At 47.0% G+C, this 22,389-nt stretch overlaps 1 protein-coding gene across 3 annotated transcripts in view; it reads left to right on the plus strand.

Annotated features, from left to right (window-relative positions):
- The window catches only part of LOC4577789 (ecdysone receptor), a 131,650-nt gene that overhangs the window by 54,054 nt on the left and 55,207 nt on the right, over positions 1–22,389 (plus strand). For all 3 annotated transcript variants that reach the window (XR_009766493.1, XR_009766492.1, XM_061661084.1), the window contains 2 exons: positions 14,947–16,257; positions 18,205–18,377. Coding sequence is in view for 1 of the 3 variants with exons in the window: in XM_061661084.1 (XP_061517068.1) it covers positions 15,548–16,257; positions 18,205–18,377 (883 nt within the window). In the remaining 2 variants the exon portion in view is untranslated. The remainder of the gene's footprint in view (positions 1–14,946; positions 16,258–18,204; positions 18,378–22,389) is intronic.

Here is a 22,389-nt window from a genome sequence, read left to right on the forward strand (position 1 = left end):
ATGATGGGCTTTTAGCGATTGAATATGAACCTATTTGAAGTTATGCAGTTGTATGGTTGGAACAGGATAGTGAATCTTTTGGAAATGATCCTCAATTAGATGTTTTGTTCCGTCTATTCCATGTAAATACACTCCAGAGAGGGTTGCATACTCCACTCAACCACATCAACGGAATAGCTTCCTCCCAAGATGAGCTACAAATTGCAATAGATCGGATTAGAGCCACTCACACAGCAGCGCTCAGCATATTGGTCACTCACTCTCACTGTGTACGAATGGAACGAATCTCTCGAATCTTTCCGGAAATAGAGGCCCATCTACTGCAGTAGTGTTGGCAGCGGGGTGGAGCAAGAGGAAGGGTTTGGTGGGGCATGCTGATTTACTGCACCCGCTGCAGTCCAAACTGACCAAAACGCTCCGGATGGGGCTTAGAGAGCATGTGTGATGTGTTTGTGTGCTGTTTGATGTCGCTCTATTCGCCTGCCCTCCTCCACACACATGTGTGTGTGTGTGGGTTAGTGCATCCGGAGTTGAGAACGAGAGAAGTATTGAGCAATTTGCATTCGCTCGACCTATGACGCGGTCGGTTTATTCCCTCCTGTTCTTCTGTAAAACGACACGCCGCTGTGTGTGGGGAGGCCATTTTATTTGTCTATTTGCTACCTGCGCCGCTGCAGTTTGCATGTGCCTTCCGCGGGGCGCGCTTGTGTGTGTGTGTGTGCGCTGTCTAATGCAGCTTCGGTTGTTGTTTTTTTTTGCGCTCCCCGACCATGCGGGGACGGTGCGCGCGGTTCGCCAGGCTAAGTTCATTGCTCTAGCGTTTTGTATTTAGATTTCGCTGATGATGAGTGACGCGCTGTGTGACGTGAGCAGGTCTGGCGTGAGGGATGGAGGAGGGGACCTGCAGGTGACCGCGGCGTGTGTGTGTGTGCGTATGTGGTGTCGCCGGTTTTGATGAGCGTGTCTGCCCGTGCATTTGCGCGCTGTTTGCAGTTTGGCGGGGCAGTTTTATTTGTTTGTTTGTTTTATTTTTGTTCTTTCCTCCTTTTTACGCTCGTGTTAGAGGGGGGCGGGGTGAATCGGCGTTTGTTGCAAGCTTGCACACTTGCAGTAATGGGAGCGCTTCTTCTCCTACCCACCCGCCTGCCTCAGTGTGCAAATTCTATTGCACACGACGGAATGCAGCAGCCACACGTCGGGTGAGATGTGAGATAAAAATAAAAATGAGAAATTGATTACAGTTTCACTTTTTCGCCTGAGGTTAAGGTCACCTGCTGACCCGCTGCTCTTCTGCACTGCCGATGACTTAATCCATCGCTGCCCTCCCCTCCTCCCCTCTGCTCGCTGTTGCAGCTGTTAAGCAAAAGAAACGGTGCAAACGAAACGAAAAATCATCTGGTTGATCTGATGAAGAATTGTTTTCGCATTTGCAACTGAATTTGCAAACAGGCGAAAAAGGGAAAAATAATTAAAAAAACCGGTACCGCCTCCTATCGCTTTCCTGCACGGTCGCAGCGTCATAAATGCAGCACACATATGGCTTTCTAACGGTGTCGGATGCTGGTGGCGGATAACGTCTGTTTTTTTTTTGTTTTAATGCGCCGCCACTGTGTTTATCCCGTGCGGACATGTGATTCGTCTTGTTTTTTTTTCTTCTCGCAAATGGCAACAAAAATAACGCACGACAAGATTGCATCGGTTTGAAATACGACCGTGCTGCCAGCCTGCTACTACAGCCACGGGGTGAAGGACAAATCTTCACAGGGCACAGGGAGCACCAGCACATAGACACACACACACTTGGTTTGCGCGTCTTGCGTCGCTGAAACTGCGTGGTTTTTCCCGCAAGTTCGGCTGCATTTTCGTGCGCAGTTATTTGCGTAAATGTTTTTTTTTGGGGGGTCGTTTGAATTTTGTGAATATTTGTGTGTGTGTCCCGTTTTCATTTCTTTTTTGGGGGGGCCATCGCAATGAAACACTGCCCCGAATTTGTAGCCACGTTTTGGTGGTGGAGGAGGGGTGCGATAATGAACGCAGCGAGCTTGAAGGCTGATGGTTTTTTGGTTTGTTTTTTGCAACTCCCCCCCCCCATCAGTGTCAGACCTAACGATCGCCGGTTTTCATTTCCGCTCAATTCATCTTTGCTTTTGCAACATTCGTTTGTTTATTCCTCGTGGTAGCGATTGCGTGGCGTTTATGCACGAGCCGATTGCATATTGTCTTCCTGCACGTAATTGTGTTGTTGCACAATCTGCAACCAGCGGGCGGCGGCGGGGAGGCGTGCGACGGAGGAGGTTGTTTTCAGTGATTATGTTATTTTATTTCGTTCATCTTATCATCGTTGGACGAGCTGTGAGGGAATGAATGGAGAAGCGAAATAATAATTAGAAAATACCTTAAAGTTAAAATAATCATAAAATGTTTCAATGTCTTTGCTGAATCTTTGCGCCTGTCTGGCATTTGATTTGCTGCAAAGCAAACCACACAGAACAGCATCAAATCAGTGAAAGTGCCACAGCCGCAATAACGCTAATGAAAATGGCCCCAGTAATCGTTTCTGCTTCTTCGCCGCTGCAACTTTACCGTCAGTGTTACCATTTTTGTTTGCGATCGTTTCCCCTGGCGTGGCGAAAAGGGAAGTGACAAAACACTGCACAGCAACACACGGTGCGACAGAAACAATGAGCGAAATGCGGGCAGACAGCCACACCAATGTTCGCTTGCAATGTTCATGCACAACGCGCGGTGCATGTGCATCTCGGGGGAAAGGGGGGGGGGGGGGGCGAAGGAGGAAGCGAATCCGCGCGATAAAAATCGTGTCATAAAACGGCCAAAATCGCAATGAAAATGACCTTGCCCCGTCATTGATTGGGGGCTTTTGTTTGTACGTGTGCGTCGGTGTGTTTCTTACCCTCGTGTGAATCGATCATGTATGCATGATTGTTTCGGGGGAGAAGGTGATTTCGCATTGCATGCTGACATTTTTTGCTGTTGTCTGTTTTCTGTTCGGTTCAATTCAATCAACTGGCTTGAAGACAGGGAAAGGCCGACAGGGGGAAGCTTAGGGGGAGGCGGTGGACAATGGTTTGAGCTGCAGTTGCATCGTCGCTTGTACGTGCTCCAAGAAAAGGGTGGTGGTGGGGACGGTTTGTCTACGGCCGTGCTGGGTTGATTTATCGACGATGACCTCATTTGACGGAATGATATATTTATTCCGTTTGCTTTATGCATTCGATGCATTCGATTAGAATTATTAACGCGTAAGCGCGACGCTGGGTGCGAAAGCTTTCTGCATTAATTTCTATCGCGGCGTGTGTGTGTGTGTGTGCGTGTTCGGTGACGAATAATTGTGCTTAAAAATAGACCAAACAATCGTATAAATTACAACGAATAGTTAACAAACAAGGTAATTTATTCAATACATCTTTCCTTCTCCTTGTACAAGCATCCCGTTCGCAAGAGAAAGTGACAGAAAGGAAAACAGCAACTGCACCGGATCACAGGACTACCTCAACAGAAAGTGCAGTTGCGCCTGCAGTGCGCGCTCTACCGTCGTGGGGATGCACATTTCCTCGACAGTGGGTCATTTCTCTGGTGTGCAGTTTTTGGTGCTGTGCCCGCAAACGCAACGCGGCGGATGCACCTCGCTGCACTTCATCGCCACCAGTCAGCCTCTTGTTCGTCATCGTCACTTGAGGACGGGGGAGTGGATGAGCGAGAGCATCGTGGTGCATTTGTCGCGTTGGCTGTCATCGAGTTAGCAGGGTTGCTTTCGTTTGGAATAATTTGTACCCATTCTGGTTATTTTTTCAAAAGAATTTAAAGAAACCAATGAAATGTTTTTTTTTAAATCATGTTTAAAACAACGCGCTGATGAATGTTTGGACTTCTCTGTGTTGTGGAAGTCGTGAAAGGGGGAAAAAAGGTGGTCATTTTTAATGAAGATATTTATTCAAACATGTCAAACTCATCCGGGCCCGGACAGCATCGTTAAACAGCGAAACGATGTTGAGGTTACAGTGAAAAGAAACCTTAAAAAAAGCAACCATAAGCTGCAACGAATGCAATGCCACGGAAGAAGTCCATCGAAACGGTTCGTGTTCAGTGTTTCTTTTCTTTTTCGCAACAACGCTTCTTTTGACAGTTATACTGACTGCTTTTTGATGTAACGCTCTTGCCCCCCCCCCTCCTCCTCCATTCTTTCTGCCTCTCTTCCTTGCCTTCGTGCATGAAAATCTCAAAGTCAACAGTTTTATCTCGCGCCATTAATAATTCATTCGCGCTCAGTTCTCGCGAACGCTTTTGCTGATTGTGGTGGTGGTGGTTTTTGTTGCGCTTCATCCCTCATTTCTACTTGTCTTGCAGCTTGTTGAACAGTCTCTGCTGCTGAATCTGCCCGACTCCCGAGCCCCGGGCGTGTAAGCGCGGCTGATGGCCTCCAACCTTCCTTCTGGAAGATTTGGCGCGCCGTGTTCCCCCTGGGAGAGGTGGTGGGAAAAACAAAAACCCTCTAAATTCACTAACGGCGCAGCTTGTGGGAGAGGTGGTGCATTTTCGGTGCATCGCTTGTTTGCTTTCCCTACCCCTCCACCAAACCGAATGGGTGGGGCAACTCCGGAAGAGCGACCCAGACGGTGGCGGGGCTGATTGACATTGCGCTGTAAATTCAAGGTGAAAGTCATCGGACTTTTTTTGTTGCTGCTGCTACTGTTTCTGCCTCCCCAGGGTTGTTGCATATGCAAGCGAGTACGTTGTCCTGTTTAGTTCACTTTCGGTGCAAGCTTTTGTGTGCAACGCAATACTTTTTGTGTGTGTGTGTGTGCGTTTGGCGCAAGTTTAGAAGGGAGAGATGTTTGCATTTTGCAACATGGTGTTCTTTCCCTCCCGGTTTTTTTTGTGTGTGTTGAGAGGAATGAATTTTGAATGAATCGTATCTTACGGTTTCGGAGCCGTTGCTACATGGAAAATAAGTAAAAGTGTTTCTTTAGATGGGCAAAGCGAGCCCGATTAGAATCAAGCATTAACGTTATGGAAAATGAATTTTAATTGGTACCGTATTTTTCCTGTGCAGCTTTTGCACAAATCAATAAACGATTTTCGAACGAATCATCCACAAGGGGTGAAGGTTGCGAATGGTAATGATAATACAATTTAATACAATTTGCAAACTCCCTTTTAACCAGCCCGAGTAACACCTATGCGTGAGATGAAAAAAGAAAAAAAAAGAAAAACAAAAGGTCGTCCAGGCTCGTGCGACGGATGGAAAATTCAAATTAAAACGTCGACTGGTGTATGTCTCTTTTTTTTGCTCGACGCAAACGTTATGGAAAATATGTGAGTTCTTAATGTGTGTGTTCCTATCGTAAAGGATAAGACGCAAGGGCACGGTGCGTCTCGTTGGTGGGTACAATTCAATTAGGAAAGCAACTGATCGATCGATTAAGGACACATGTGGTGTTAATTTCCTGCCGAGCGTGTGAGTGTGAGTTTTATGCCGCGGCAATATTCTGCTCCCCTGTGTGTGTGTGTGTGTGGTGAAGATATTCATGCTGGCAAGTAATCTTTTAAGGGGAGGGAATTTGGAACCAATCACCTTCGGCGAGGGTAACTACGTGGGACGTAAAATACATTTTAGGGGATATATTTATCCGGGGCGGTGCTGTAGACAATTTAAAAATTTAAAACGCAATCATATTCCGACGGTACATGAAATTTAAAGAGGTTTAAATTGAATTTGGGTATGGAACGAAAGTTACGGAGAGCCTTCCTTTTGTTTGCTTAAAAGCGTATTCTTACAGCCCAGCTGAAAGAGCGCTTCGTAGTGTATTGCCAAACCGTTTGCTTTACACACTACAGGTAGTGGGTTCAAATCTGCTTCTAGGCCATCATCACATATCTTATGACGAGAAAGCATAGATTTGTTGGTTATGTTAAAAAGAATAATGTGCAATGACTCATTTTAACGACAAGAAGAAGAAAATAGAAGAATGCAAAAAACGTAACTGTTTTGACAGTTCCACTATTGGACATGTAAGTTAGTTTGTAGACTTTTTATTGCTTACAGGTCCCAGTCGAGCAGTCACAGTTAGTTTGTAGGATAATCCAATGTCTTTGTTTCGTCATATTTTCTATTACATATGATTGTTCCGTTAAATCTGTCCATCGCAATCATAATAGAGAACCGTTCCAGACGTTCCGGAGGTAAAACTCCATCAAAAACATGTCGCTCCATGTCAAAACAAACACAATGTCCAATGTCTGACCCCCGTATCCATCCGCGGTTTCTAATGTTTTGTGAAAAGAATGTCTGACACTTGGATGTGTATGAGGTAAACCTTCCCGACCCTTGGTGGATGGAATGTACACATCGGATAAAAAAAAGAAGAGAGTTTGACGATTCATTTGTGAAGCAGCAAGTTTCATCTGAATAGGGCTTTGTCCCATACGGATGTTCACAACAGTTCATTACACCGTTGGGGAAGGTGCCTAAAGCAAAGCCCCAGCCCAGACATCATACATCTCGCAGCCTTGGTCCAGTTAATAACTGTGACCGTTCCCCGCCGCAGTGGATTATATTGGAACCAGGGGTTTAATCCATTTCTAATGCGGTTGAATGGCAAGCGGAGGATATATCCCCCGTTCCGCTGTTCGCCTCCACTAGGCCTTCCTTCTGCCTGTTTGGAAGTTTAGCGTCTGGTTGCCCTTTTACAACACAACCGAACCCCGGTATACACCCGAGACCCGAATAAAGTTCAGCTACCCCATTAAAAGAAGCCGCTGGTGGTTGAGCGTGGTGTTTTATTTGTTACGAAAGGGACGCGAAAAAGGATACAAACCATAAACCCGGTAAACCCCATGGTCCCAAGGAACATTCAGAAAAAAAACAACAACATTACCAGACGGAAGCCGCCCCTTTAATGTTACACCGAAGCGCGTAAGGCCATGTCTGAATTTCGGTCGAACGATGTGGTTTAAAGCCGGCCTCAAAAGGCAGACGGACGGACCGGGAGGGGATGTGGTTTCGGACCATAATTTAGTCGCAAGCGTACCCGGCAGCCAACGAACCCAATGTGGCTCACGCGCCCAGCACGCGTCGTACGTCGGCTGACGTCGTCTGTCTGTTTGCGGAGCGCGTTTGGTGGTGCTCTGGGTCCTTTTGCGGGTTCACGCAAGGTTCAATGGAAAGCACACTGGTACATACACACACACACTTGCACGCAGGTTCGTGAGAAGGAAAACAGTCTCGCGCGATGCGGAAAAAAGGTGCCCTCATTACTTTCACGTGGCTCGAATGATGTACACCAACCGTCGCCATCGATAAGGAATCCGAAATTCCGAAGTGAAGTAAGCAGCAAACCGCCAAGCCAAGAGGGCCAAAATAATATTCCAGCCAGGAGGTTGTGCGCTACTTTGCGGGAAGTTTGGGAGGATAAAAACGCCTACGTCCAGCGGCGATGGGGATCTGCCAAGGAGATGAAACTGTGGAGGCGCTCGGCAAGCACGGGGTCTTAAGAACGCCCCAAGCCGGAGTAACGAAAAGGAACGTGTAACGATGGAGGCGCTTGGCTCGTCACGTCGCCTGGTTTCCAGGGCGGGAGTGATGAGCCACACGCTGTTAGTTTGATGTCTGCTTATTACTTTTTTGCTGCGTAGCTGCTGGCAAGCAAGAAAGGGCAAAAGTTTGTTCAGCAAGATGATGTATAAGACAATTCTGGCAAGCTCAATCAACCCTTTGCAAATGAAGGAAAATATGTAGGCAGAAAGTGATCAGTGTTGAAAGTCTCTGCAAACGATGGGAGCAGTGACCAGTTAATGTTCCTTTTGACAGGCAATTTGGGTAACTATGCGTTTAAAATATCTCAAGAAACACTTTGTGTTGTTATGGCCAACGCATTTTACTAAAGTGAAACTAAAGTTAAGCCGAAGTTAGTCCATTATTAAGTTTGTTTTGACTTTGATCCGGTTTTCCTGGAATAGGCTTACTTTGAAAGACCTAATCAGCTGTACTAGCATCCGTTTTATTGGACTTCCGAATACTTCCTCTATTTGTGCAGCACTCACTCTCACCCGGGAAAGAAAATCGCAATAAATAACATTCACACATCCTTATTCACAGTCCGCCGCCGTGGCTCATTCAACACTTATTACGAGCGCTTTCATTCAAGTGGCTTCCGCCTACGCAAAGCTGCTCCGAACACTACCAGCCTTCCCCAGGATGAGAAGATTTCGGGCAAGACACATTGAAGCCTCTCGAACCCGATGAACCTATCTGGCTCGTTTGTAGCTTTTCCCATCGTACGATAGGTTTTGCGTGTGCGATTCGTTCTTGTCCCTCCGGGTGTCCGTGAAGGAGTAGTCCGTGTGGTACAGGGTACGGAGGAAAATTCACACAAACACTCCCAATCTCCCAGCCCGTCCACAAAGGACCACCATCGCGTCGCGCATCTGTCTGGCCTTTATCGATCGGTGTGTGTGTGAGTGTTTTTTGGGGTTGTAAAGGTCTACCATTTAACGGGCGAGCCTCGGTGAGCGTATTTCTTTTCGCACGCCGCCGCCGGCATATCCTTCTCTACCTCGGGTGTCCTCACGCACTGAAGCTTTTCCCACCGCTCTTCTTCATCATGCCACCGGAGCGTCACGCAAACAAACTACGAAGGAAGGCGAACGCGTTTAGCGTACTCTCACCCCGAAAGCTTCGGCTGGCTCTGGCAATGATGGCCGGCTAACAGTCTGGGACCAGCGTTCCGAAATTAATTGAATGAATGGGGTTTCGGTTTTTATGTGAAGTAGGGTCCCCCCGAGCCTGCACGGCCAATTCCGTCTGGCAGCGGGGGGTCGGGCGGAGCTCTAGTTTGCAGCAAGGATGTCACGAATGATATTTTTAGTAATTTTATTAATTTTAGGACATAAAATGTTAATTGGGCCAGTTGGTCATGCTAATGTTACTGCTAATGCTTTCGTGAAAGGAATAAGTTCATTCTGGATAGTTTTTCTTATTTATTAGGCTTTTGTTTATCTAACACACATTGGTAGCTTTTTTTTCTTGGGAAATTTCCTCATAAATTTTCGTTGCGAGGATGAATGGTCCTGCCTTTGTTTTGTGTGGTCGGAAAAACTGACAACGCTATCGAATGCTGACCAACCTAGATCAGTTTGATTGATGAAGCTATGCTTTATACAAAACCTCCTCACCCCACCAAGGGCCCTTTTCCGGTGCCTATTCGGAGAAGTTTATATGGTGCGGTGTGTTGCATGAAAAAACTCCTAATGAGCTTTTTTCGCACGCTTATCCTGCCGAGCGTCTATGGATCGGTTTCCTGTCCCCCAGCGAGTGAGCGATGCACAAGGGCAGAGGGACACCGTTTAATCAAGGAGATGGAAGAAACCACAAGCACATCTACGCAATACATTACAAACTACGCGATAAAAGCATGTGACATGCTTGCATCTTGCAGAGGAACCGATAGACGAGCGAACGGCCACATCTTTCGCAGAAGCAGAAAATGTCAACGAACTTTCCCGCCAAACCCCACTGATCGCGAAATGGGGCGACATTATTATCCAACCTATCGGAAGGCGTTTTTATGAAGAAAAATGATGACCCATTTTTCCTCGGTCGCTAGCTTTTCCCCGCCCGTGCGTAGGTGGTTGCTGGGTGGCTCAAGATTCATAGCTCATGGTTTCTTGGCACTGGCGGCGTTACGAAATCCGGTTCGCGGTTGTGTTGTTAGACTTGTTTTAGCAAGAAGTTTGAAAGCTACTTCCGTTCCATATACGGGGAGGAGGCGCGTGGCCACGTAGAAATGAAGAGAAATGATAAGCGGAAGCGTGTTCTGTGGAAATTAGCTGTGTTTCGGGTGGTGTTGGGTGATAAGCAACGACTTAATTTCTTTATGATTATGATGATTCAGTTGGCCGTACCGTAGTGTCCCAGTGACCTGTGGAGAATAGTAACAGCAATTAGACACGTAATATAATGCAAAGAAAAGCGTGAATATTCGTTATGATAATGTTTCTCAAAACAACGGTCTTAGATTTCCATTTGAAGAAGCTTTTGCTCGCAGAAGCTTTTCCATTTTCCATCCAGCAGTTTCTGTTTCACAGCATGTCGACTATATGTCGACCTCATTGCTATGTCGACTGTGGAAGAATCTGGTATAACGTAGCACAGTTTGAAATGTTCAAAGGGCTGAAAAGTTGCGGTGAAATATTTCACCGTAGCACTTGGAAATGATAGCGCCATCTCCCGGAAAGATGTTGGAAGCTTCAGTAGGACTTCAGTTTTCGTTTTCTTCGAGTGGCATCTTCTATGAATAGATTTTACTAAATAATATGATAACAATTTTATAGTTTCAAAATTGATTTCAATGCTATCAAAAACAGCCTTTGATTTTCTTCCTAAAAGTAGGTATTGGTGCATAGCTTTGAGATTTTTTCGAAATTTTGTAGTTGTTTGAAATATTTCGATGAATGTGATAAGTTATCGAAACTATTGAGTTGTTATTAGTGTCTGAAAGTTTATTTATCAGTAGCAATTTCTTCCAACAGAATTCTAAGTGCATTTTGTGGAAGCTCCTTAAGTACAGTTCCTGGAAGATAAAGCCCTCAAGTAATGCTTTGCATTTCCCAGACAGATATTTCTCCTGTGCTCTCCTAAAAAGGACATTCAGCCTCTCGCAGATAATCGCATTAACCGAACAATTGCAACACCTTTCAATGCAATGCAACCTATGCCACTCATTTCGTGAAAGTAAAATCCTTAAAACAACGCCTGCCAGCAGCACAGCGTTTCGAAATGGAAAGTCCTTGAAATAACCTTAACCCAACCCGGTCGACATTGACAATAATCTCCTCTTTTTTGCAAATTACGCTGTAACTTCATCTCCACCCGCACAGACTGCACCGCTCTCATACGGGTAGCGGATGCTCCACACCACGACCCACCAAGGCACCAAGGGTGAAATGTGCTACACTCCATAAAGCGCCACCGTTACATAGAACACTGAACACATTCCGCCCTGTGTAAACTGTGCAAAAAAAAACAAGGATCTGCAACCGAAACCATGACCTATGACCCCGAATTTCGGTTTGCCCCGGTTGGAGTGACCGCGCTACTGCGCAAGTCTGGCGTGTGGCGTCGGGAATGCCAGACTCCGGGCGGAAACAACTGCTCATCCGATACGGGACCGATACCTTCGTCTCTAGCTTCGTCCTTTGTGCGAGTCTGGCACTTATAATGGCCCCCAGCATACAGGGGGGAAAGTGATGCAAACAGGGGCAGTAGACGACGAACGGGAACACACTCCCCTTGCAACCACGCGTGTGCCCCGTCAGCCTTGCTGTGGCGTGTGGCGATTGCACAATATCAAGCGATGCTCGGCTTCCTGCAGGTGTCTGTCAGTAAATAGTAGCATGGCAAAAGGGAAAAACCAACGCTAAACCCGGGGGACATATTATGTACCAGACCATGTTTCCAGTGCCAGAATGGAGTCGTTGGACGCAGTTCTCCTTGAGCTTGACTTTCCCGTCCGTCATTGTTGTTGCTACCAGCACGGCATTCGTATCCCTTGAGATTGGAGATCATTTTGGGATGCCTGTAGCAGGAACGCTGTGTTTTAAAAAGTTTTGTTATTTTCCGAAACTACCCACCTGTACGCCAAGACAGGACATTTCCATGCTGCGAACAATAGCACTAAGATTTCGGATCATTTTTGCAAAAGCTTTTCCCTATTTTTGACTGTTATTTGTCTCGTAATAGATTTGGCTTATGTACGAAAATGCTGCAAGGCAGAAACGGCGAAACGCAAAATGTATATTGTCGTGTGCGTCAATGTATATATGTACAGCACAAAAACACACACACACATAGAGACACTCAGAGGTGCGATTGCTTTCCGTGAAAAATGGAAAATACCTTAGGGTAGGTCGCCATACTGGGATGGCGAAGCACTCCCATCGCCACCTTGCTTTTCTTTTCGACTTTTCGATTTAGCGTCAGTTTTCCATTTTCGACGCTCTCTCTCTCTCTTTCTCTTTTTCTTTCTCTCTTTCTTTCTCTCTATATCACTTATGTGGGAGGCACCGTTTTGCGTTTGCCAGACGATTCTCGACGTTGCCCTTCTGGTGGATGGTGAAGGTCTAGCAAAGTGGAGCTGATGCCGTGGAGAGAGAGAGACCCGGGTACCGTTTATATGTTCAAAGTACTGCATTGACCTAAATTCTTATGTATTTTCGATGGTAATGTCTAAGCGCCTTTAGCACGGTGCAGGAGGGCTGTAGCAAAATGCAGGAAAAATAATAAAAAAAGGGATCTCTGCCAAGTCGCTCCGCCGTTGTTCGATGTGTTGTGGCCTCCAGCACATTGGGAAAGGTCGATTTAACGAATGGAAAAGCAAACGAAGCGCTGCGTTGGTTTCTGTCGCGAGGCGAAGAAAATACATTTTTTATGAGTATTCATTAGACGAGAAGACGGGACGAAGCTTCCGTTTTCTTTTCTTTTTTTTCTTTTGCTGCTCCACAACACACAAATTCAGACGACACAAAAGGATGTTCGTTCGTTCGCTCGTTCGTTTGCTAGGTGGATGATTTTGCCTCTTCCCCCGTGCCTTCGGGGGAGGTAAGTGTGGGAGCGAAATGTTCTTTTAAGCTCAGAAGGAAGGATCCTCCTTGCTGGCAAAATATATGGCGGGATATCTTGGTGTTGGGAAAACGATTTTCGCTTTCCTTTCAGCGATGCGGAATGTGTTTTCATTTGAAAATTGCGCTCTTGCTGCAGAGCGTAATAGGTCTCTGTGTATATTTGCGCCGAATGAAAATGGTTGGTGTTTCTTTGTGTGATAGTGATGGTTGCTTTTTCAACGATTTGTTGACTACTCTGTTCTTACATAATACACTGTCAAGTTTAAATTCATTGCAATACATTTAAACATTAAACATTTTAACAAATACTTCAAATACATAAATACATACATACAGGATTGAACTGAATATTACATTTTTGAGGATTATTTCCCTACCTTTTATATGACTGTTTGTATTTATAAGTGGAATTTTATAAGAACCTTGACACAACAAAAACACCCCCATTGAACAAACAAATTGCTTATCATCCTTAACTCCCCAAAACGCCCACGACGGTCAAGCCAGTTGCACTTTCTTTACGCTTCGATAGGTTCGAAAGGAAAATGGTAAATGGTCTGGGGAAAAGCTCGTCTAATGGCAGTGTTCGCCGTGCTGTTGTCCTGTCCTAGTCAATCACTTTCCATCGTTTAATCAATTCTTTGATGTTGGCTTGTCGTTGTGTTTTGTTTGTTTAACTTCTTGGCAGAGGGGGGAAACTCGAAGCATGGACGGCACCTATTGATGCGTTCATGCATTCCTTGCCGGACATTGTGCTCCTATTCCCTTCTGTGGAAGTTTTGCTAAATGCACAAAATTGCAAATGACCGTAGCAAAAATTCACAATGTGGGAGTCAATTTGATCAAGGGACTGATGTCGAATTCAAGAGCCTTTAGTGGGAGAACTGTCTTTGAGAAGACGTTAATGAAAAAATAACAGCAAAGGATTTAAAATGAGCATTGAATCAATTGAGTGATTTGAATGTTAAATGTTATGAAAATACGTAAACGAGACTCATCTAGGATTATAAAAACAAAGTCTGTTGACAGATGCGAATAACAACTTGCTTCTTGTTAGGATAGTGCTTGACGTTTTGCTGCACAATAAAAGAAAAACTCACATTTCATCGAAAAGGAAAAGCATGACCGGCCTTTGTCTGGCGTTAGCGCTCTGCTGCTGCTAGCACCATCGTTCGCTTTCCGCAGACTCGCGAGCGAGAGTAAGCGAAGAGGAAAGTGAGTGGCGACACGATTTTCCACCATTCGCGCCACCATCTCCCCGTGCGGCTGGGGCTGAGTGCAACTCCCAGCTATGTATATTATTTTGTTTAGGTTTAATGGCCTGCTCGTCTGAGTGTCTATTTCCACGCTTTTCCAAACACTGAGCCAGACACACACACACATTGGCACTGTGAGAAAAGCACTCAGAAAAGCGATCGATTTTTCTCACCACATCTCGCCATAGCGTGATCTGAGAAAAGTTGAGCGGACAGAGGAAGGAAACTTCTCACCATGGCTACGACACACCGGTGAGTACCACCCACACCGGGGCAGGCTTATGTGTGTTTGTGTGTGTGCGGCTGTATGAGATGGTCCATTGATTCTGTCCGACCTACGCCAATAAACCCCTGCTTGTCTATACCGTGCCAAAACGTTGCCGAGCGGCAAAGGCGCACCTTGCACTTGATAACTGTACAAGGGCTTCATGTTTTGTGCTGCATTTTCAATGCCCTCGGTCGGTCGTCTCGGGTGTCTCTGCTGTTTCAGAGCTTGCCGGAGCGTTGCGTTACCCCCTGTTTGGGTTTGGGTGGGCGTGGGTTTTGTTTATTCGAGCAGCTTTTTCTTCAATGTACGCTCCACACAGCGAGTTTGGTAGTGGTGGATCGATTTTTGCAGACCCTTATGGGTTGGATGTAGTTGTGGGTAGCTCGTTTGGCATTGTGTTCTGTCTGTCTGGTGGAATGTGGCCGTGGTGGGACGGAGAGGGATGAGCCAAGCATAGCATAGAACGGAACGCGTCGGTCCGTTGGGGAATAAATCGTTAAATCGACGTTAATCTAGCGGAAAACCAAATAGTCCGTGCTCTATGGCGAGGATAATCGGAAGATATGGATTACACCTGGGAAATGAATCATATTATTGGGAAATGAGATGTCTGACAACAAGAGAAGTCTATTGCTCAAGAGAATAATGGATAAAAATTTTATGGGTTTCAATTCATCGAGATCTTAAAGGTCTCTTCAATTTACGTTAAACACTCCAAAATTCTTGAAATGAAAGCTGAAAGCCAATAACAATACTCACGATGTCCCATTCTCTTCTTTCCAGATAATATTTCGTGAATCTCAGCGAATCTTCCTCCACACGACGGTGTCATGTCCCGCGTAACGATGATCCCGAAGAGATGTGCCGCAAATATAAACGCCTATCGAAGCAGCACGTTGGTCAGCTTGCGGCTTGACCGTGTCCTCAATCCGGGCTGCATATGAACGTCTCTAGCGTTATGAGACAACTTCTGTAGCGCAACAGGGGGTACAGAACAACGGTCAAACCAGTAAAGGCCGATAGTCTTAACGACGTGCAATAGAAGAAAAGAGGAGAAACTTTAGCCCGTAGCTTCCAGAATCATTGTAATACTATTTAATACACAATCAAGCTCCAGACTCCTCGCGAGAAAGTTTTGGGGAAAAACTGTACAGAGTAGAAAGGAATGAATCTCCGCCAATTCTGTTACGAATAAAGACACTAACCGCAAAGAGTGCTTGTGCGAAAGTGTCCAGAAAACTCTAAGAATCTCTGCAATCGAATAGAGATCGTTCGGCTCGATCGGAAGCAAACGACATCGAATCTCAACCGCTTCGTTGAGCGACATCCAGCAAAACGCTTTTAAAACAGTCCTTTCTTCTTCCTTACCCCTTCCCGGTTGGTCATGTACCGTGTAAACATTGTCAGCACAAATCCGAGTGTGTCAGCGAGCAGCAGCAGTGGAACGAGTGGAACGAGTGGAACGAGTGCGGGCAGCGTGATCCTTCAGCAAGCGCCGCAAATCCTCAGCATCGCCGGCGGCAGCACGACGATCCTGGCTGGACAATCGGGAACGACGACGGCCCTGCCCATCGGCACGATAGTCAGCATCCAGCAGCCGCACCAGCCCCAGCAGCAGCAGCAGCAGCAGACGGCCCGGCAACAGACGGCCACTACACCCGCGACCGCGACGATCATCGGCTTGAGTGCCAGTACGCTCAGTGCACTGAATGCGGCAACGGCGGTCGGTACGGGTGGTGGGGCCACGATAGCGAGCGGTGGTGCGACGATCACACCCGTGATAGGTAGCGGTGGTGCCGGTGGAGCGACAGTCGTCGCCAACCAGCTGCTAAAGGTGGCCGGCGGCAACAACAACAGCATCAGCATCCTGAAGATCGGTGATGACATCATGCTGAAGGCGGTGAAAGTAGAACCCCTGCCCAGTGATACGGGCGGTGGAGGGGGTGGTGGTGGCGGCGGCGGCGGAGGAGGAGTAGTGGCAACCCCCACCGGAAGTAGTACGAGTGTCACTGCCAACACCGTTACCGTGACGACCATTCCTCCCGCGAATGGTGGCGGACATGTTGTCTTTGGTGGCAAGCGGAGGCACGAAAGGTACGTAGTGGGCTTTGAGTCTTTGGAGGTTTTGTAGCTAAAAGTAGCAGGGGAGTATCTTTGTATAAGAGGTCTTTAGTATTCCCGTTCTAAATTCAATTATAAAGTACTAGAAATCCAACTAGACAACTTAGTTTCGGCACTGTGTAATAACAATCCTAACCCCAGACAACGCGACCAGCAAACTCCCGCACGTAGGGATCGAAAGCCGGAAGTGCGTCATACGTTGTGCATACCGCCGTCTGGCAACTTTGTTGTCCCTTGTTGGTTTTTTTTATTCGTCCCCATGCATGTCCGACGTTGGGGCGAGTTGACCTATTTCGGTTGAAACTGAAAAAAATGGTCGCTCGTTATGTGCATCGTTCAACCTCTATTAGCTCCTCTAGCGCAAATCGTATGGATATGTCTGGTCTGGGTGGTGGAGGAGTCGACTAGCCAACTGTATACACACACTGGAAGTCACTGAGGGGAAATCCAATTTAGGGCTTCCAATTAGCTTTGGGGTGGCTTCGGCTCCCTGGAGAGGAGAACACGCTACCCCTCGACATTTGGACACAGGCTGGACATGTTGGAGCCTCCAGACCATTCATTTACCGTCCCCAATACTGTACCTCCGGGGAAAAAAAGTTCATTGAGAGATAACGTAGCCCCGGACTCGACGCGTCTCTCAAGGTCACCGGTCTGTATCTGATAACTCAACAAGGTGTGTCTGGGATTTGCAAAATCACTATTGCATTCGTTTGCTTGCTTTGTTGTAAGCTTATCTCGTCTGCAGTTGTGCATTCTATTGGAGGTTAGTTGGAGGCACACAACAAAAACGAAGAATTTTGCAACAGGGTTGCAAACGGTTTTATGGGTCGTTCAAGCTGTAGAGACACTGAGATTGCACTGAGAAAATAAGTAAACACAGTGTTGGATCGCGATAAAATATGAAGCACCAAACGGCGCACAAACAAGCAGTCGATGGAGATTGATAGCTCAGTGGAGAGTATATCCGTCAAAATGGTATCTTCCCCAAAGAGATCCGCCAGCTAATCCTGCTCATATGTTTACTTGGAAGGCAAGACAGTACACACGAGGGACAGACAAAATGGAGCAGAAAATAGCACCCACAACTTTCTTTCTTTCTTCTTCTCACTCCCTACTCACACTCTCCAACATGCTCCAACACCTCCCGTCAATGGGAGCGCCCTCGCGGGGCGTACTGGAAATTACCTTGGGAAAGGTCGTGAACATCAACGCCGGCGTCTGTATCTCGTCCGCGCGCCTCCGGATGGCGTGACGACGGCTTGTTGGGGATGGTATTATTTGTCCGTTAAAATTGTGCTTACCGAACGTCTGGCGTATGTCGGCGGCGTCTGGACGCGGCCTGAATCATCAGCCCGTCTGGAAAATGGTTTTTGCTATCAACCAGACTACCATGCAATGGAGGCCTGTGAAATGGTACCGAGACCGGGCCGCGGAATCTGTGCTATCAGAGGGGAAAAGGGTGTGAGAGAGCGTACCCATGTGTGTGTGGGTGTCGGTGTCATTCTATGCAGACGAGCAGCTCTCCTGACATGGTGTAATTTGGGTCAGCTTTCTCGCACCCTTTTTTTCTCGTTGTCGTTGTTGATGTCGTTGTTTGCGCACACAACCCAACCGACGGCAAATTACGTGAGGTCTCGCGTTGTATTGATTTTTATTTGTTTTTCGTTGCAGTTTTTTCGGTTTGTTGATGTGTGTCTGGTTAGCTCTCAAGGCCTCGTTAAATGGTGATTTGCGATGCTTCTTTGTTTAATGCTGGGGAGCGTTTACAGGGTTTTTTTTTACGTTGTGTCTTTTGTGGTTTGGCAGGTCGACTGTTAATTTAGGGTACTTCACAAGAGTTAAAGGAAACAAGAATGGATTTTGAAGACCTATTTCATCGTCTAACGATCTCTATTTCGACCTTTTTACCTTTTACAGCAACGAAGAATGGATATCCTCACCTAGTCCTGGAAGTGTGCAAGGATCGGCCCCGCCACTGAGCCCCTCGCCCGGCTCGCAAAGTCACACCTACACCAACACGATGTCGAACGGCTACTCGTCACCGTTGTCCAGCGGCAGCTACGATCCGTACAGTCCAAATGGCAAAATGGGTAAGTAATGCTAAAACCAAGCAAAAATCACACACGTGTCCCCCTGGCGGTTAGTAGTTGAACCCACCAAGCTTTATTGGATTTGTTACCAACGCATTATTCGCATAATTTAAAGCGGTCTCAGCTCTAGAATAAGGCAACAAAGTATTTGATGCCAGTTGGATCCCCGTTGGATACAACGAACGGCATCTGTGCACGGTTAAGCCCTTTTTGCCCCGGTGAACTCGGCGCGTGTCCTGTTTGGTTCGTTAGGGCCCGACAGTAATGAGTGCAGAAAACTGCAACAATGTTGATCTATCGTCAACGCAATCGGCGATGATGCTATTTTCAGTTACGCGTGACGTTTTGAACTGCCTTTGCGCGGCAAGTGCGCCCACGCCCGCTACGCAATGGCCGGGTCGGACGCTAATGAAGCGTGTCATAAATTTGCGAATGTAAATCATCGTGCAATTAAACATCGAGGAAAGCATTTTTAATTGTGTGTGTGTGTCTTTGGGGACGGTTGTTTATTTAATCCTTTTTCTTTGTTGTCTTTGTGTTTGTGACGCTCTTTCTATCGAAATCATGCAACAATTTATGCTGTAAAGAGCGTGTCACGAGGAAGTGATGGTGGTGTTGGGGAGCTAATTTTAGAATCCTTTTCCATCAATCAACAAACAGAGCGATGAGGGAGTAACCTTGTTTTATATAGAACACAATGATTGGAACAACATGCGCATTAGCAGTAAGAATTTCTAGAAACATGAGTCAATTTGAGAAAGATGTCTTAATTATAGCGTGGAATATTTTTCAGAAAAGTCAACAGGACTGCATTCTAGTTGGATTGAAGTCAACATTGCTCTGGAAAGAATGCAATTTTGTTTGCTTCTTGTTAGTCGAACCATTTCTACAAAGTAATGAGAGAGCGTACACGTTCTCCTTTCTGCTGAAGCTTACTGAAGGCACACGCCGCAGCATTTTAATCATCGCAGCTGCATCAAAGTCACGATTCCCGGTTCAACCGGCCGCATGCTCCGGAGCTTAGCGAAGCGGCACAGCAGTCCCTGGCCTTTGGCAAACCTTGCAAACAGCAACCTTGAACTTTATTGTAACTGTCCTTTGCCGAAGGTTGGCGCGAGTGGCGCTGCACTGTTTGCCTTTCGATTTTTGAATTTTCCACATTATGCATTTCGCCCGAGGCCTGCCTGCCTTGGTTTATCGAGCATGACTTACTTTCCATTGTAGAAAGTGATGCATTACGCTCGTACCGCCACACCGCTTATCAAAAACAGGCAAAAATTAAACCGACAAAAGCACCATCTCCACTTGCCACATGCTCTGCCGACTGCCTGGTAATCGATGGGTCGGAATTAAAAAGCAAAATTCTCGCAATCAAAAGTGTTTCTTTCACTTTTAGCATGTTTGCAAGCAAAGGGAGCAGCAGGTAAGAGCAGGAAGGTGGGAGGTACTTGATGTAGTAATTTACTCTCCCACAAACAGTGCGCCACTTACGGTGCCAAAGACAATCGCGATCCGGCTGGCCGATACGAGCAATGCGCTTTTGGCTGGGTAGCGAGGGAATCACAAAATTTTCTACTCCAATTAAAGCAACTCCTCCTTCGGCGAGTTGTGCTGCGGGAAAATGTGGAAAACCCGGTTTTGGGTTGTAAGACATGTTTTCCCCCGCGCTCTCGTTTGCCACCTTTTTCCCATACCCGGTTTCTGCCTGAGTCACCATTTCCATTTCTTTCGCTTCTAATGACGGCGGGGCGTGTTCAGCGAGCGAGCACACAGGTCTTGTTGTAGTTGTCGGTGTTGCTCCAGTTCCGCCGTGGGCATGTTGGGATGAGAGCCAAGGGGGTCTGGGGGGGGGGGGGCTAATTAACAGACACACACACACACACTCACACACAAATGCACACAGCGGGAGAGATGGTAGCGCATTAGATCCGTCGAGTCTAAGCAGTTGTTTCCGAAGCGGCAAGATCTTCATTATCAATTAAACCCGGCTAAAGAGGGGGTAGAGCCGGTGCAGGTCGTCGGTGTGGAGTTTGCTTCAGCTTTTCCCACTCGCACAGTGGTGGCGCAAAATGCATAGACCGACGCCGCGGGAGAGCGGGTGGGGGAGAGGGTGTGGCCGTGTGCTCGATCTTCGATCACGCTGCACTTCACCTAGAAAACTACTTTTTTTTTGCGTTGGCAATTTTTCTTTCATGCATTTTCCTTTTCTAATTCACCGAGCTAGCCGAGGGCGGGGGGGCATGATATGAAGGGGGGTTTCTTGGTTTTCTTTTTCTCTTGTGTTTGGCGGAAAATGCAGTCCAAGCCAAGCGGAAAGGCAAGTGGAAAATAAGGTGGAAGCAGGATTGTTAATTGTTGAGAAATTGTAATGAAAATGTGTGTTCACTTGTGTCTTTGGAGTTGTCTATTTCCACGAAAAAAAAGTGTGACATTCCAGCTGGCGCGGGAACTAAGTTTTCCCTCCCAGAATTGTCAAAGTCTATTCCAGAAAGCATGGCAAAATAGAACAAATTACGTTTTAAAATACATTTTCACCGTACAGTTGCCCTAGTTAATGGTTATCTTTTATCAAACTTTTTATGCTGCAGTTGGACAAAGTCTTGCGCAAACTTATCCCACTGCCCCATTCCAATTACCATCCTTCCTTATTACCTTACCGCGTGCTCCCCGTAGGGTTGATGATGATTACAGCATTCAATGCGACGAAGCGAAACTTCTGCCCCAGCCCAGGGCACAGCAAGAAGCGGTCGTCCTTCCCGAGCTTTCCAAGGACATTCGAGTTCATTTCACCCTTGCGCGAAACTGCGCAGCTGGGATTGGCAAGGAGCATGAGGGTGAGAGGAGAGCTTGTTATAAAATTCGTCCAGCTACCTTTCCCTTTCGCACGTTCCAGCAGATAGTGTGGTTTAAATTGCAAAATGGGAAGGAAAAGGGTCGTTTGATGTGAGCTAAAATTTCTCCGCCTCCGTTGCCGAAGCTCACACGATGCTTGCGTCTTGCGTGTCTACGGTGCATGATTTCGTAGAGCTGGTGTCTTCGCTATCCTTTCGCGATCGATCGAAACCCGGGTGGAGCGGCAAGAGCAGGTTCAACCGACGGTACCGTGTCCTAGGTCGCAGTACCAACAGAACCGTTTGTTCTCTAGAAAGCAAGAGGGTGGCCGTGGGTGCTATGATGTCTCGAAAGTGAGTGTTGCGAAAAGGAGTAACAGCAAGACGCCGAAGGAAAACGGTGAAAACCCGAGCACGCGCATCACTACACACCGCCGCACGGTTGCTGGGGGTTGAGGGCGCGAATTATTTACCAACCCAAAACCCACACCCTTTTGTGACGGTGTATTTTGCAATAGTGTGAGGGAGAGAGAGAGTGAGTGAGAGAAAAAAAGGGACCAAACAAAACCACCAGAACCGATACAACACCACCTCCTGCGCCCACCAAACGGCTCCAATTCCAACGGTTGGTGTATGTGTGGCAATTTCCTTCTGCGAACCTTCGTGCGTTCCATCCCAACACCTTTTTCCCCGAGCTCGAGAGGGTGGTGGATTGGGGCGGTAGTCGGGGTGGTCCCTTTACAAGAGTGCACTGGCTCCGCACCGGCCTGACGGTGTGCTGTAACCTTCAAAAGGTCACTCAACTGCAGCAGTGTGTGGTGGTGGTTCTGTTGCGCTTGCTCTCGTTCTTTTCCCTTTGGAGCGCTCAGGGGAGTGCTTGGGATGGGAGGAGGGTTGATGGGAACATCATGCGGCCCATTTTATCTGGCCAGTGAGGCAGCCGCCCTAGCGACGGAGACCGGTTGTGGTGGACAGAAATAAATGTGCAAAAGGGCCGCACGGAATCATCATCGTGCCTTCGATGAGGAATGGGCACAGCGCGAAGGGAAGGGAGCCGGCTTTTGCTAGTAGTGTTGGTAAAAGTTGTTTTGAATATAACATTTATGTTAATTTTATGCTCTTTTTGCCTGACAACAGCGCAGAAATTCCCACAAAAAACATATTGGTTGTTATTAATGTAA

Source organism: Anopheles gambiae, chromosome 3 (assembly GCF_943734735.2).
Source record: "Anopheles gambiae chromosome 3, idAnoGambNW_F1_1, whole genome shotgun sequence".
Lineage (NCBI taxonomy): Eukaryota > Metazoa > Arthropoda > Insecta > Diptera > Culicidae > Anopheles > Anopheles gambiae.